At 43.9% G+C, this 14167-nt stretch overlaps 1 protein-coding gene across 1 annotated transcript in view; it reads right to left on the bottom strand.

Moving 5' to 3' along the window:
• Positions 1–14167, bottom strand: part of uox (urate oxidase) — a 38028-nt gene that overhangs the window by 16827 nt on the left and 7034 nt on the right. The window contains exons 2-4 of the mRNA XM_078560679.1: positions 13756–13971; positions 12407–12523; positions 6620–6698 (exon numbers count right to left, since the gene is read on the bottom strand). Coding sequence (XP_078416805.1) covers positions 6620–6698; positions 12407–12523; positions 13756–13971 — 412 coding nt within the window. The remainder of the gene's footprint in view (positions 1–6619; positions 6699–12406; positions 12524–13755; positions 13972–14167) is intronic.

Raw genomic sequence — 14167 nt, 5'->3', positions numbered from 1 at the left:
TTGCAGCCTGCTGACCTCCGTGAAGGATTCCACCATTAGGCTTCGAATCTGGACACTGGACTCACGTGAAAGAGTAATTCTTTATTTTGTGATCTTTGCCCAGTAAATCTTTCTTTCTCTATCCCTTGTTTATTGTGTGTGAATGGACAGGGGCTACACAAGGACACACCGCCCGCTTTTTGAGCATGTGTAAATAAACTAGCCCTCTGAGTTCACCCTATCTCGAATTTGCTGTGGGGTTATTGGTAGAAAATTGGATCACACAAAAACTGAAAGGTTGGGAAATACACCACCACTTATAAAGGGGAAGAACAAAATGAAAATGAAATCACCTTCCTGTTTACAGACAGGTGGTCAGAGGGGAAATCAGGGTTGTTTAAATTAAACTCCTTCCTGTCCATAACACTAACCAACTGGATCCAGTTTATTCCCTTCATCATTTTAAAACTGCCAATCACATCTCTAAACCGTTGTTTTTCTAACAAAAATAGTCCCAAACCCTGGAGCCTATCTCAAGCTAAGATCAACAAATCAATATCATTTTGGTCACAGTCCTTTGCACCTTCTCCAGGGTCGTGACAAACAGTGTAACCAAATACTTTAATGTAATATTTCCATATAGAAAGAAACATAGAAACAGAAAAAAATTGGAGTAGGTCATTCTGCCCTTCGAGCCTGCCCTGCCATGGCTGATCCTCTGTCTTAACACCATAATCCTGCTCTCTCCCCATACCCCTCGACACCTTTAGAGTCTAGAAATCCATTTCCTTCTTAAATATATTCAGTGATTTGGCCTCCACAGCCAGGATTCCATAGGTTCACCACCCTCTGAGTGAAGAGGTTTCTCCTCATCTCAGTCCTAAATGGCTACCGCGCATCCTGAGAATTTGACCCCTTGTTCAAGACCCCCCCAGCCAGAGGAAATATCATCCCGGCATCCAGCCTGTCCAGCCCTGTCACAATTTTATATGTTTCAATGAGATGCCCCCTCACTCTTCTAAATTCCAGTGAATACAGACCTAGTTAGCCTAATCTCCTCATACGACAATCCGGCCATCCCAGGAATCGGTCTGGTGAAACTTCGCTGCACTCCCTCTGTGGCAAGCATATCCTTTCTTAGGTAAGGAGACCAAAATTGCACACAATACTCCAGGTGTGGTCTCACCAAGGCCCTGTACAGCTTCAGTAAGACATCCTTGTTCCTGTACTCAAGTCCTCTCGCAATGAAGGCCAACATACCATTTGCCTTTTTAACTGCTTTACTGCACCTGCATGCTTACTTTCAGTGTTTGGTGTACAAGGACACCCAGCTCCCTTTGTACATCAATATTTCCCAATCTATCACCATTTAAATAATACTCTGCCATTCTATTTTTCCTACCAAAGTGGATAACTTGGCACTTATCCACGTTATACTGCATCTGCCATGTATTTGCCCGCTCAATCAACTTGTCTAAATCACCTAGAAGCCTATTAACAAACTCCTCAGCACTCACTCATTAAACCATTACCTGAGCACTACAACCTGTTTGCAAAACCTGTCCAGTAAACAGCCAGAAGGAAGATCCCCTGAGGTTGTAGAGCACACTACATCTCTGGTCTCACCAAGGAGAATGCTGAACTCCACTGGGAGTATGTCTCAATGTTTGTATCTAACTCCTTCTCAGAGGAAACAATATCTACCGGTGAGAGGGTGATGTTAAGTATCTCTCAAGAGCGTCAAAACACCTGGGACACCTTGATAGAGACAACAGATCTTACAAAAAACAAGCACGAAGGCATGGTCTCTCATATGCAAACTTGGAGGTGATCCCAAGAAAGCTGCCCAACATCCAAATGTGTCTGCTAAACAAGTTGCACACCAGTTGCTCCTAAATGGAAAAATCAACAAGAAACAACCAAGAGCACAACTAGATAGGAAGCAGTACAGCGATGACCATGGCTTCACTGGACCATGCACCATGGAAGAGCTGGAAACTGGTATATCTAGTCTAAAACACGGGAAAGCAATTGGTCTTGACAACATAGCAATGGAGCAGATAAAGCATTTTGGAAAGCAAGCAAAGAAATGGCTCCTACAATTGTTCAACCATTGTCTGGCAACACACAAGCTACCTAATATTTGGCAGAAGGCACATGTAATATTAAAGCCCGGAAAAGATCCCTCAGATCCTAAGAGTTTTCGGCCAATTTCACTGCTTTGCCACATCAATAAGCTGTTTGAACGCCTGATACTCAATAGGGTAGCACCAACTGTAGCTGAGAAGATCATTCCAAAGCAAGCAGGTTTCCGCCCCGGTAAATCATCAACAAGCCAACTGCTCAACCTCACACAACATATCGAAGATGGTTTTGAGCAAGGGATGATAACAGGTGCTGTTTTTGTAGACCTGTCAGTAGCATACGATACAGTGAACCATAGACGTCTCCTCTGCAAGATCCTAGAGATGACAAAAAATATTCACTTAACAGAGCTGTTAGAAAGCATGCTTCAGAATCGCCGGTTCTATGTTGAACTAGGTGGGAAGCGCAGCAGGTGGTGCATTCAGAAGAATGGTCTTCCTCAGGGAAGCATGCTTGCACCGCTGCTATACAACATCTACACGAATGACCAACCTATAGACGGTGTCACACACCGTTTTATATATGCTGATGACTTATGTGTCACTGCCCAAAGCACTGATTTTAGCACCGTGGAGAAAACACTTTCTGAGGCCTTGGAGGAACTAACATCCTACTATGAAGAAAACCATCTTCGCGCAAACCCATCAAAGACGCAAGTTTGTGCATTCCACCTCAGAAACCGTGAAGCCAAACGCCAGCTTAAAGTAACCTGGTGTGGAGCAACACTGACGCATTGTGAGCACCCTATCTACTTAGGAGTCACCCTTGACAGATGCCTCACCTTCAAGAACCACATCAAAAAGATAAAGGCAAAAGTGAGCACACGAAACAACATCCTGAATAAGGTCACTAACACAAAATGGGGAGCAAGCTCGAAAACATTGCGAACCAGTGCACTTGCTCTTTGCTATTCCACTGCGGAATACGCCTGCCCTGCATGGGAAAGATCTACTCATGCTAAGAAGATGGATGCCATTCTGAATGCAAGCTGCCGACTTATCACAGGTTGTTTAAAACCAACAAACACCAACAGCCTATATATCCTGGCGGGTATCGCTCCCCCTGATATAAGAAGAACGGTAGCCAGCAAGAAAGAACGACTCCGTCAAACATCAGATGAGAGGCACCCTCTACATGGTCATACACTTACACCCAGCCGCCTAAAGTCAAGGAAGAGCTTCATGAACAGTGTTGTTCCATTACAATCAACCCCATCTGAAGCCCGCATCGCCTTGTGGAAAGACCCCCAGCGATGGAAATTCTACCAGATGAAAGCTTTCCCCCAGGAGCTAATTGCAACTGGGCAACCTGGAAGTGCCTTAACAGACTTAGGACTGGTGTAGGTTGTTCAAAGGTGTCACTAAGCAAATGGGGATATACAACCTGCCCGACAACTTATGAATGTGGAACTGAGCCACAGACTATGCAACATCTCCTGCAATGCCTATCACTAGAGGAACCCTGCACTGTTGCAGATCTTGCCGAATTCAACAACAAGGCGCAAAAATGTGTCCAGTTCTGGCTGGGCCATGTATAGACTGTCCGTGAACACGATAAGAAGAAGAAGAACTCACTTTCCCACCTAGTTTTGTGTTGTCAGCAAACTTGGGAATATTACATTTGGCCCCCTCATCCAAATCATTGATGTATATCATGAATAGCTGGGACCCAAGCACAGGTCCCTGTGGTACCCCACTAGTCACCACCTGCCATTCTAAAAAAGACCCATTTATTCCTACTGTCTGTTTCCTGTCTGCTAACCAATTCCCAATCCATGCCAATCCCATGTGCTTTAATTTTGCACACTAACCTCTTATGTGGGACTTTATCAAAGCTTTCTGAAAATCCAAATACACCACACCCACTGGTTCTTCCTTATCTATTCTGCTAGTTGCATCCTCAAAAAAACTCCAGTAGGTTTGTCAAACAGGATTTTCATTTCATAAATCCTTGTTGACTTTGTCTAATCCCATTGATATTTTCGAAGTGTGCTGATATCAGATCCTTTATAATATACTCTAGTATTTTCCCTACCACTGACGCTAGGCTAACTGTTTATTCTCCTCCCTCCTTTTTTAAATAGTGGGATTACATTTGCCACCCTCCAATCTGCTGGGACTGTTCCAGAATCTACAGAAATTTGGAAGATGACAACCAACACATCCACTATTTCCATGGCCACCTCCTTTAGTGCCCTGGGATGTAGATTGTCAGGCCCTGGGGATTTATCGGCTTTTAGTCCCATTAATTTCTGCAGCATTGGTTTTTTAGTAATACTAATTTCCTTCAATTCCTCTTTCTCACTGGACCTTTGGTTCCCCACTATTTCAGGGAAGTTATTTGCGTCTTCCTTTGTCAAGACAGGACTAAAGTAGTTGTTTAATTGCCCTGCCATATTCTTGTTCTCTATTATAAATTCTCCCGTTTCAGATTGTAGGGGACCTACATTTGTCTTCACTAATCTTTTTCTTCTTATAAACTTATAGAAGCTTATACTTAGTCCACTTTTATGTTCCTTGCAAGTTTACTCTCGTACTCTATTTTTCCCCTCTTAATCAATCTCTTGGTCCTCCTCTGCTGAATTCTAAAGTGCTCCCAATCCTCAGGCCTGCTACCTTTTCTAGCAACTTTATATGGCTCCTCTTTGGATCTGATACTTTGGATCCTTAATTTCTTTTGTTGGTCATAGTTGGGCCACTTTTCCTCTTGTGCTTCTGTGCCAGAAAGGGATATATAACTGTTGCAATGCATACATTCGTTCCTTAAATATTAGCCATTGTCTATCCACTGTCATGCCTTTTAATGAAGTTCCCCAATCTATCTTATCCGACTCACACCTCGTACCTTCCTAGTTTCCTTTGTTTAGATTTAGGACCCTAGTTTCAGATTAGACTACTTCACTTTTCAACCTAGGGAAGAATTCTATCATGTTATAAGCAAAAAGCAAAAGACTGCAGGTGCTGGATGCTGAGTTTTTCCAGCATTTTCTGTTTTTGTCTTCTACGTGTTATGGTCACTGTTCCCTAAAGGACTCCACACAACAAGATTATTAATTAACCCCTTCTCATTGCACAAAACCAAATCTGGAATAGCCTGTTCCCTAGTTGGTTCCACAACGGACTGGTCTAAAAACATTTTGTATACACTCCAGGAATTCATCCACCACAGTATTATTGCTAATTTGGTTTGTCCAGTCTATATGTAGATTAAAGTCACCCATGATTACTGTAGCACCCTTGTAACGTGCATTACTAATTTCCTGTTTATTGCCACCCCCTACCTTACCACTACAGATTGGAGGTCTATAGACAACTCCCACTAATGTTTTCTGCCCCATGTTGCTTCTTTGCTCCACCAAGACTGATTCTACATCGAGATTTTCTGAGCACAATATCCTCTGTCACTATCGCACTGATTTCATCCTTAACTAACAACGCCACACCACCTCCTTTTCCTTTTTGCCTGTCCTTCCTAAATATCAAATACCCTCGGATATTCAGTTCCCAGCCTTGGTCATTCTGCAGCTATGTCTCTGTAATCGCAAGCATTTCATACCCATTTACATCTATTTGCACTGTTAATTTGTCTACCTTATTGCAAATGCTCCATGCATTCAGATACAGTGCCCTTAGACTTGTCTTTTTATACATTTTTTTGTACTATGGCCCTATTTGCTGCTAGTCCTGTTTCTTCTGCTTTCTACTTCTTGTTTCAGATTTCCAGCATCTGCAGTATTTTGCTTTTATCTTAGTGTTTAATTCGCTGCCACTTCTCTCCCAGGAATGCCTACCTTGAAGAAGTACTGCTCTTCTCTCTGACATGATTTCTGTTTGTACTTCTCTGTAGCTCTGAAGAAGAGTCATATGGACTCAAAACATCAATTCTGTTTCTCTCTCCACAGATGCTGTCAGAACTGCTGAGTGTTTCTAGCATTTTCTGTTGGTGTAAGTGACAGCCATTCACTGACTCCTTCCTCAGGGCAATGCCTTGACCAATCAGGGTCAAGCTGCCTGGTTTAAAATCCAAAATACTTGCCAGTTAACTGTCAGTCACCATTGCTGGTGCATTCTCCATGGCAACGCCTCTGCCAATCAGAGTTCACTTGCCAACCAATCAGCGCTCCCTTATACAGTGTAAATTGTTGTTCTCCCTTGATACTGGTGTTCTTGAAGCGTCCTGATGAGTGCAAGATGAAAAACTTCAACAGGTCTCTTTTTTTCACCAGTACTCAAGTTCTGTACTACCAAGCGACTAAAAAAGAAAAAATTCTTGACAGCACTGGGTAAGCATTGCGTAAGTATTTATCATGCATTCACAGAAGCTGAGGGCATTGAGCCACATCATGGGAACTGAAATTGCAGGCTCATCAGACCAGGTAGTGCCTGACAGATTCCCTTCCTTGAAGATTCTTAGTGAACCTATTTGTTAAGTAGCTCCTGGGATAATCGGATCAATTTCGCAACAGAAACAACAAGAGTTGGAACCAATGACTTACCATGTTGGATTTGCTCAACTTCACAAAAACGTGTTGCTTCAAGGTTATGAATGAAGGCATGTATATGCCCTATACCACCCTGTAATGGAAATAAATTCAGATATATTCCTTAGTTTTCTCGATCAGTAGGTTTCCCGCAAAGAGCAGTTAAGTACAGTACAACCAGTTAAAGGTAATTAAAAAATAACGATCTGGAATACACTGCCTGAAATGGCGATGGAGGCAGATTCAATTGTGGGCAGGATCATTCCAGATTTGCAATAAGTTGCGAGAGTGGGTGAGTAAAACTATGTTTTACCCGCCGACCACAATGGCAGCTCCTCACATAGTATTGTACCCAACCCGCGGCATTTATTATGCATTCCCGGGAAACACACCATTTCAATGGCGGGCCGGTCCTGACTCGCCCACCACATCGTCACCTCGCCCCTTCACCATGCCGGGCGCCACATTTAAAGTACAGTCACACGCACACCTCTCAGTGCTTCCAGCCCAAGACTGCTGCAAATAAGACATGGCCATGAAAGGCAAGAAAACTGCAGCTCCCAGGTTTAGTGGCGCGTCCTTCAAGCACCTTTTTGGATGCTGGGCAGGCCCACCTTGATGCCCTCTATCCCTGCTCTGCCCTCAGGAGGGGCAGCAACATTATCACTCCAGCTTGGAAGGCAATGGCAGTGGTGATCAGTGCCAACGGTGCACAGAAGAGGTTGGCATCCAGTGCAGATGGAGAATGAATGTTCTCATCCATGCAACCAGGATAAGGCAACCATCTCATCACTCTAAACTCACACACTCAAACCCATCACACATTCACTGGCATCTCACTCACTGCCAGATCAAGGGACATCACCACCCATTCTCACACCCATACCCTCACATGTCCATCTGGCCTCATCTCCTCAGCCCTCACCATCTTGAAGGCTACTTGCACAGATCAACGTGTGCCCCCCACACACAAACCCTTGGATGCCCCCTTCCCCAGCACAGCCCTCACCCTGCAGCCTCTTCCCTTGCCTGAGGCCTCTTCTCCCCCTTCCCCAAGTGAGCCCTAGCTCTGGCAGCTGTACAAAGTCACCCCTGCCTTATGGCTGGTCTGGTAGGTAGAGACCTGCCCGTGAGCCCCCATAAAAGTGATGTGGTGCCGTTTGGGATGCCTGGCACTGATGACTGAGAGCGCTGCCCGAAGCAAGGTAGGAGAACAAACTCAAAGTCCCAAGCGAAGTGCAGCTCACCAGGGGCACGTCACTTAAGCGCAGTTGTGAAACACGTCGGCGTGCAATCATGCTGACGCGGGTGGAGGATCCAGCTTGAGAGGGTGGCGGGGGTGGGGGGTGGTGGGGGTGGGGGATGAGTCTGGCGGGCTAATCTCATGATAGAATGCAGATGTACTACAATGACGTCCAACGGCGGGAAATGTGGCCTGCCAGCGATGGGCCGGGCAGACGATCACAAACTGGTTTCGTTACACCATGAAACCGATCTCTGACCTTCTCGCCATATTGTCTGCTCACACCCCCTGAGCATGCCAACAAGCATGGAAAATTTCACCCAGTAACTTTCAGCAGTTAGATTAGGTTTAAGGAATAAAAAAAGGAGGACCAAGAGGAAAGAACAGGAGACTCAGGTTTATTGGGTAAGTTTCAAAGAATTTCACAATCTTGCCGTGGCCAATGACCTGTCCCTGTGCTGTATCACTCTATCGGTCTGCTCATGTAGCCAAGCTGCCTGACACTTGCTTACCAAAGCAAATCTTCCATGGACCACTCAAGTCTGGCTCTCCAGGCAGTCAAGAGAACTGCTACAAGGACACTCTAATGGCATCACTTTGGAGTTTCGATCTTGACTTCAAGCTCTGGGAGAAACTGGCCCAGGATTGCTGCACCCAGTGCAGCCAAATAAAACATGATGCAGCCTCCTTCCAAAGCAGGTGGATATCAAAAGGAGAGAGAAAACACAAGGAGGGGGGGGAAATCCCACGTGAGCAACCCATGCAAAATTCTGCTGTATCCTGCCCTACTCGCAGCGGAAACTTCCAGGTACAGATCAATCTGAACAGTCACCTACACAGCCCCCGTACCCTACCAAATACCCAAGGTAATGAACATGATCATCTTGGACTTGAAGGGCATAAGAACATAGGATATAGAAGCAGGAAGAGGCCATTCAGCCCTTTGAGTCTGTTCCGTCATCCAATAAAATCATGGCTGATTTGGTTGTGGTCTCAACTCTACTTTCTTGTCTGCCCTCCTCCCCCCATACACTTGACTCCCTTGTCAATCAAAAATCTGTCTAACTCAGCCTTGAATAAATTCAATGACCCAGGATCCATTGTTCTCTGGAGGAAAAAGAATTCCACAGACTAACGGCCCTCAGAGAGGAAAAGGTTTCTCATCTCTCATTCTTAAACAGCACCCCCTAGAAACATCCTCCCTATCAAGTGCCCTCAGGATCTTATATGTTTTAATAAGATCACACCTCGTTCTTTTTTTTATATTTGATCATGGGATGTGGGCATCAGCTGCTAGGCCAACATTTACTGCCCAGCCCTAATTTATTTTTTTTAAGAGTCAACCACATTGCTGTGGGTCTGGAGTCATGTGAAGGACAGCAGATTTCCTTCCCTAAAGGGCATTAGTGAACCAGATGGGTGTTTAGAACAATCATTTCGTGGTCACCATTAGACTTTTAATTCCAGATTTTTATTGAATTCAAATTCCACCATTTGCCGTGGTGGGATTCGAACCCAGGTCCCCAGAGCATTACCCTGGGTCTCTGGAATACTAGTCCAGCGACAATACCACCATCGGCTCCTCCTTCTAAAGGTGAAAAAGTTGATCACTCTATGATTCTATGGCGATGTACTGGCGGATAGAAATGATTTTCTTTGCGTCATATGTATTTTGGAACAATAAACGTCTTTATAAATAAACAGGTCGTAATCCATTTGGAAATGAACACTTGCACCAATGCTCTGAATCCTGATAACATCCACGGTTACCAATCTTCCTTAGATGAACGTCACTGGTCTGTGGTTAGTTGGAGTGCTGGGGTGTACAGTTTTTGCCATCACATGAGTTGAGAATAGCAAAAACTGATCAAGCTCCCACAGAGATACAAATTGGTTGTGGTATAGTCTTGTCTTAGATCCACACCAGCTGCCTGCTTTAGGCTGGAAGTGAAATGGGAGAAGGCGATGTTGAAAAAAAAAATCGAGATCGTGAAAATATTGAATCAAATTTTGCTCGAGCACAACATTTCGCAGTGTCTCCCGTTAGTTAGACTTGACCCTGCGCCCTTCAACTCTAAACCTTTTTGCCCAAGATTGCTAAAAGTGTGATCAGGGATCCAAGGAAACAGGACATCAAACTGAACATCTTCATTACCAAAGGGATTTAAGGGCTGGGAAATAAACAACAGGAACACCGAGATGAGAATCAATTAAATGGGGTGAATTCAACATCAAGGCAGGTATGGGACAAGAGATAAAATTGAGCAAAAAAGATTTAGGAAGGAGAAAAAGAAAAACCAAAAATAAAAAAAAGTAAGAAAAACAATTAAAATGTAAAATTTGCCGTCATACCCACACTAATGGCTAATTCTCAGTGCCAGAGAGTTGATTTAGAATAATTAACAATTGGTGCGTTGTTTAAAGGATACTGATGCTACTAATTCCCAGCACTAAACATATGCTATAGGTTTAGTTTGTATCTGTCATGCAAATGTGGCAATTTCATGGCATTCAGAGCATTTTAATGGCGAGAGGTGGTGAGTTATAGTTCACTCAAGGAGTCCAAGTTGCTGTGGCAGCATGCAAGTTTACATGCACATTGTAGCCTGGAGCTATGGATAATGATGGTAGAGGATCCAATTCTCCTTCCATCACTTGGCTGACATGAATCTCTCTCACACTTACCACCTGGTATTGGAGTGGATTGGAAGGATTTGCATATTGATACGCAACCTGTTTGGCCACATTATAAACACACCTTCCGTGGTCATTAAGGCCTGGGGTGGGGCTCAGACCTGGTGCGTGAGGCAGGGACACTACCCATTGCACTACAAGACCTTCCTTAAAGGTGAGGCTGACATTTAAATGCTGTTTTCACTGAGCTAACAGCAGAAGGGTACAACTCAGACAATAACCTTCAAGGACAAAGCAGCAACTTGATCAGTACCCCAGCCACCACCTTAAACATTCACTCCCTCCACCACTGGTACATTTTATGTACATCTACAAGATGATGAACTACAGCAACTCACCAAGGCTCCTTCAACAGCACCTTCCAAACCGGGGGCCGCTACCATTCAGAAGGACAAGGGCAGCAGATAGATGGGAACACCACCACCAGGAAGTTCCCCTCCAAGTCACTCATCATCCTGACTTGGAAATATATCGCTGTTCCTTCACTGTCGCTGGGTCAAAATCTTGGAACTCCCAACAGCACCGCAGGTGTTCTTTCACCACATGGACTGCATCAGTTCAAGATGGTGGCTCACCACCACCTTCTCAAGGGCAATTAGGATGGGTAATAAATGCTACTCTAGCCAGCGACATCCACATCCCATGAAAGAATAAAAAATGTTACTAAAGCATTTTGTCTTGCACTCATCAGGACAAATGCAAGAGTGCCAAATTTCAAACAATCACAACAACTCATACCACAGGAGAAAAGGGTGCTGATTGGTTGGCAAGCTGGCTCTGATTGGCCGAGGCATTATCATGGAGAAAGCAATGGGAACTATAGGCTCTCCAAGCTCCCAGGTAACTCAAAAAAGATGTAAGGGTTGAATATATTCCTTTTTTATTTGCAGACAGCGGGCCCCTGTGTATGAATGTATGTTGCTTCTGGCAAGTGTAAATGAGCCACACTAAGAGCTTGACTGATTATCTTAAATTAGTTGTTAGTGTAGCTATTAGCACACTTAGGATTGTTCAGTGAGTGCTGTAAAAGCTTCAGCAACATGTCCCTCTTTTCAGCAATATTCACGTTCTGTTCTACCAAGTGGTCGGTTGATAATTGGGAATCGTAGATGACTGGCTCTCTCAGCAGCCTAGCTGGATAAGGCAGTGAGTAGCTAACCTCCGCAGCCAAGGCAAGTTGAAGATCTCAACCAAGGTGATGACAAAGGTACAAAAATTGTCCTCTGCACCTAAAGCTCCTGCCAAGATTGTCTCTTATAATCACTGTTCAGCACCTCCTACTGGAGAATGCATTCATGTGGATGGCAGATGGACTGGTCCTGGCTCAGCTGTAATGCTGTAAAGAACTGTCTACTATAGCAACAACAACTTGCATTAATATAGCAGTTTTAATATAATAAAATATCCCAAGGTGCTTCACAGGAGCCAATATCAAGCGAAATTTGATCCTGAGTCACACAAGGAGATATCAAGGCCAAAAACTTGAACTGAGATAGATTTTACGAAGCTTCTTAAAGGAGGAGCAGAGAAGTAGAAAAGTGGTGAAATTTAAAGGAGCGAATTCTGGAGCTTAGGACTTTGACAGCTGAAGAAGCTTCTGTCAATGGTGGAATGGTTAAAGTAGGGGATGTACTAGACTTCAGAATTGGAGGAGCGTAGACATCATGGAGGGTTGTAGACTGGGGAGTAGGTTACAGAGATATGGAGGAGTGATGCCAGCAAGGGATTTGTAAACAAGAATGAGAATAGCTTAGCGTATGAGAAGCAGTAATTCAGATGGGGTAAGAATGGGCAACAAGTGCCCATGCAGTTAAAACCCAATAAGACATCAATACTTCTCAATAACATTTGTTTAAATTTCTTACTTTCTCTAAACGTTTCCAGGGTGCCTCTTGCATGTAGACCATGGCCCGTCTAACATGTTGAAAGGAAGTCAAAAAGTGGTCACAAATATCCAGTGCAAATTCTTCAATAGTTCGAATCTGACAAGATATAATGTTTCAATGTATGCAGAGGTCATTACTCATTTTCTTTACATTCCATTCAACTATTACTGATTAGCTGTACAGACCTTGAATATTACTGAAAAGAGAGACAACTCTTTTCAACAACATTCTTGATTAAGAGTTAGTGTGAGTAAAATTGTACATTTCCTCACAGTTCCAATAAAAGCCTCACCTCGGAAACTGATGAACAGAACCTGAATAGGAGGTTCAAGGGTAGCATTGGCAATAGAAGGGGATCTGTTGGTGTAGTGGTAATGTCACTACACTAATAATCTAGAGACCCAAGCTAAGGCTCTGGGGGACATGGGTTCAATCTGAGCATGGCAGCTGGTGGAATTTAAATTCAATTAATAAAATCTTGCTTTGAAAGATAGTTATTGATTGTCACAAAAAAAACCTTACTGAGAATTAAATTCTACTAGTTGCCATGGTGGGATTTTAACCTGTGCCCCCAGAGAGAATTAGTCTATATCACTGGATTACCAGTCCAGTGACATTACCACTACACCATCATGTCCCCCTTAACAGTGGGTTTGGCAACCTTCCAGGAATGACCTGATGATTCCAGGAGTTGAAGATTCCTCTCCAGGACACAAACAACCCTGGAGAAAAATCATAGGTGCTTCAAAAAGATATGGCTTCTGCCATTATCTCTGAAAACTTCTGTTTAAGAGTTACAAAAATACTGGAGATGGGAAAGAAGGTGACTGGTTGACTGATAGTCATTCAATTGGCTGATAAAGAGGCTTTGCAAATTCCAATTGGTGGGGGAAGGTGGAGCACTGCGAGGATGGACATGTTGGCTGGCCAAGGCAGGAGTGTGGGGGTGGAGCAGCTGGATGTAGGAGGTCACATGATGAGACGGTAGCGTTCAATTGTTCAGTGTTTGATTATATGAGTCTGGTAATTGATCTGTGCTCACTGTGCTCGATTGGTTAAGCCTGGGTGTGGCTCTGGATAACAGGAAGCTATAAGAAGCTGTGAGCTGAAGCATGGTGTAGGCATTTAAAGCATTGTATAAGACTCTGTGAATAAAGATCCCGCACACTTAGAAACTCGTGTCATCTCTGCATTGCTCTGAGGAAACTCAAATATCTAACATATACAACAGAACCCTCCAGCAATGCATTGAGCCAGAGTTGAAAACCCTAATCTATGTGTGTACAAGGAGGAATGGGTTACAGTAACAATATCTGAACTAAACGTACTCCTTTGAGCTTTGCCAAGGCGTGAATGGTATTTTTCATAGTGTCAGTCGGAATAATAGCAGAACTGTCGCCATGCAGGTAATCCTTTACTGTCTTCAATGTAAGTTGGACATTTGCTTCAATCTCTTTGATGTAATGATGCTTTCCCTCTCTCCTGATGGCTAGGACCTTCACCGCATCTTTCCCATATCCCGTATGGACAAATTCCACATCTCCCTGTGTTGCAAAGGAAGCACAATCAGATCAAACCCAACAGACAAGAAAATGCTGGAACCACACAGTTAGGCCAGTTATCATCTGTGAGGAGAGAAAGGCAAGGTTACCAATTCAGCTCTTATGCTCCTTCGTAGGAACTTTGTCAGGGTTCTGACGATGGATCACCGTCCTGTAAAACTAGCCTAATGGCTCTCTC

This window comes from Cetorhinus maximus, chromosome 17 (genome assembly GCF_964194155.1).
Source record: "Cetorhinus maximus chromosome 17, sCetMax3.hap1.1, whole genome shotgun sequence".
Taxonomy (NCBI): domain Eukaryota; kingdom Metazoa; phylum Chordata; class Chondrichthyes; order Lamniformes; family Cetorhinidae; genus Cetorhinus; species Cetorhinus maximus.
The sequence above is the reverse complement of the archived record's forward strand: the minus strand, read 5'-3'. Positions and strand labels throughout refer to the sequence as shown.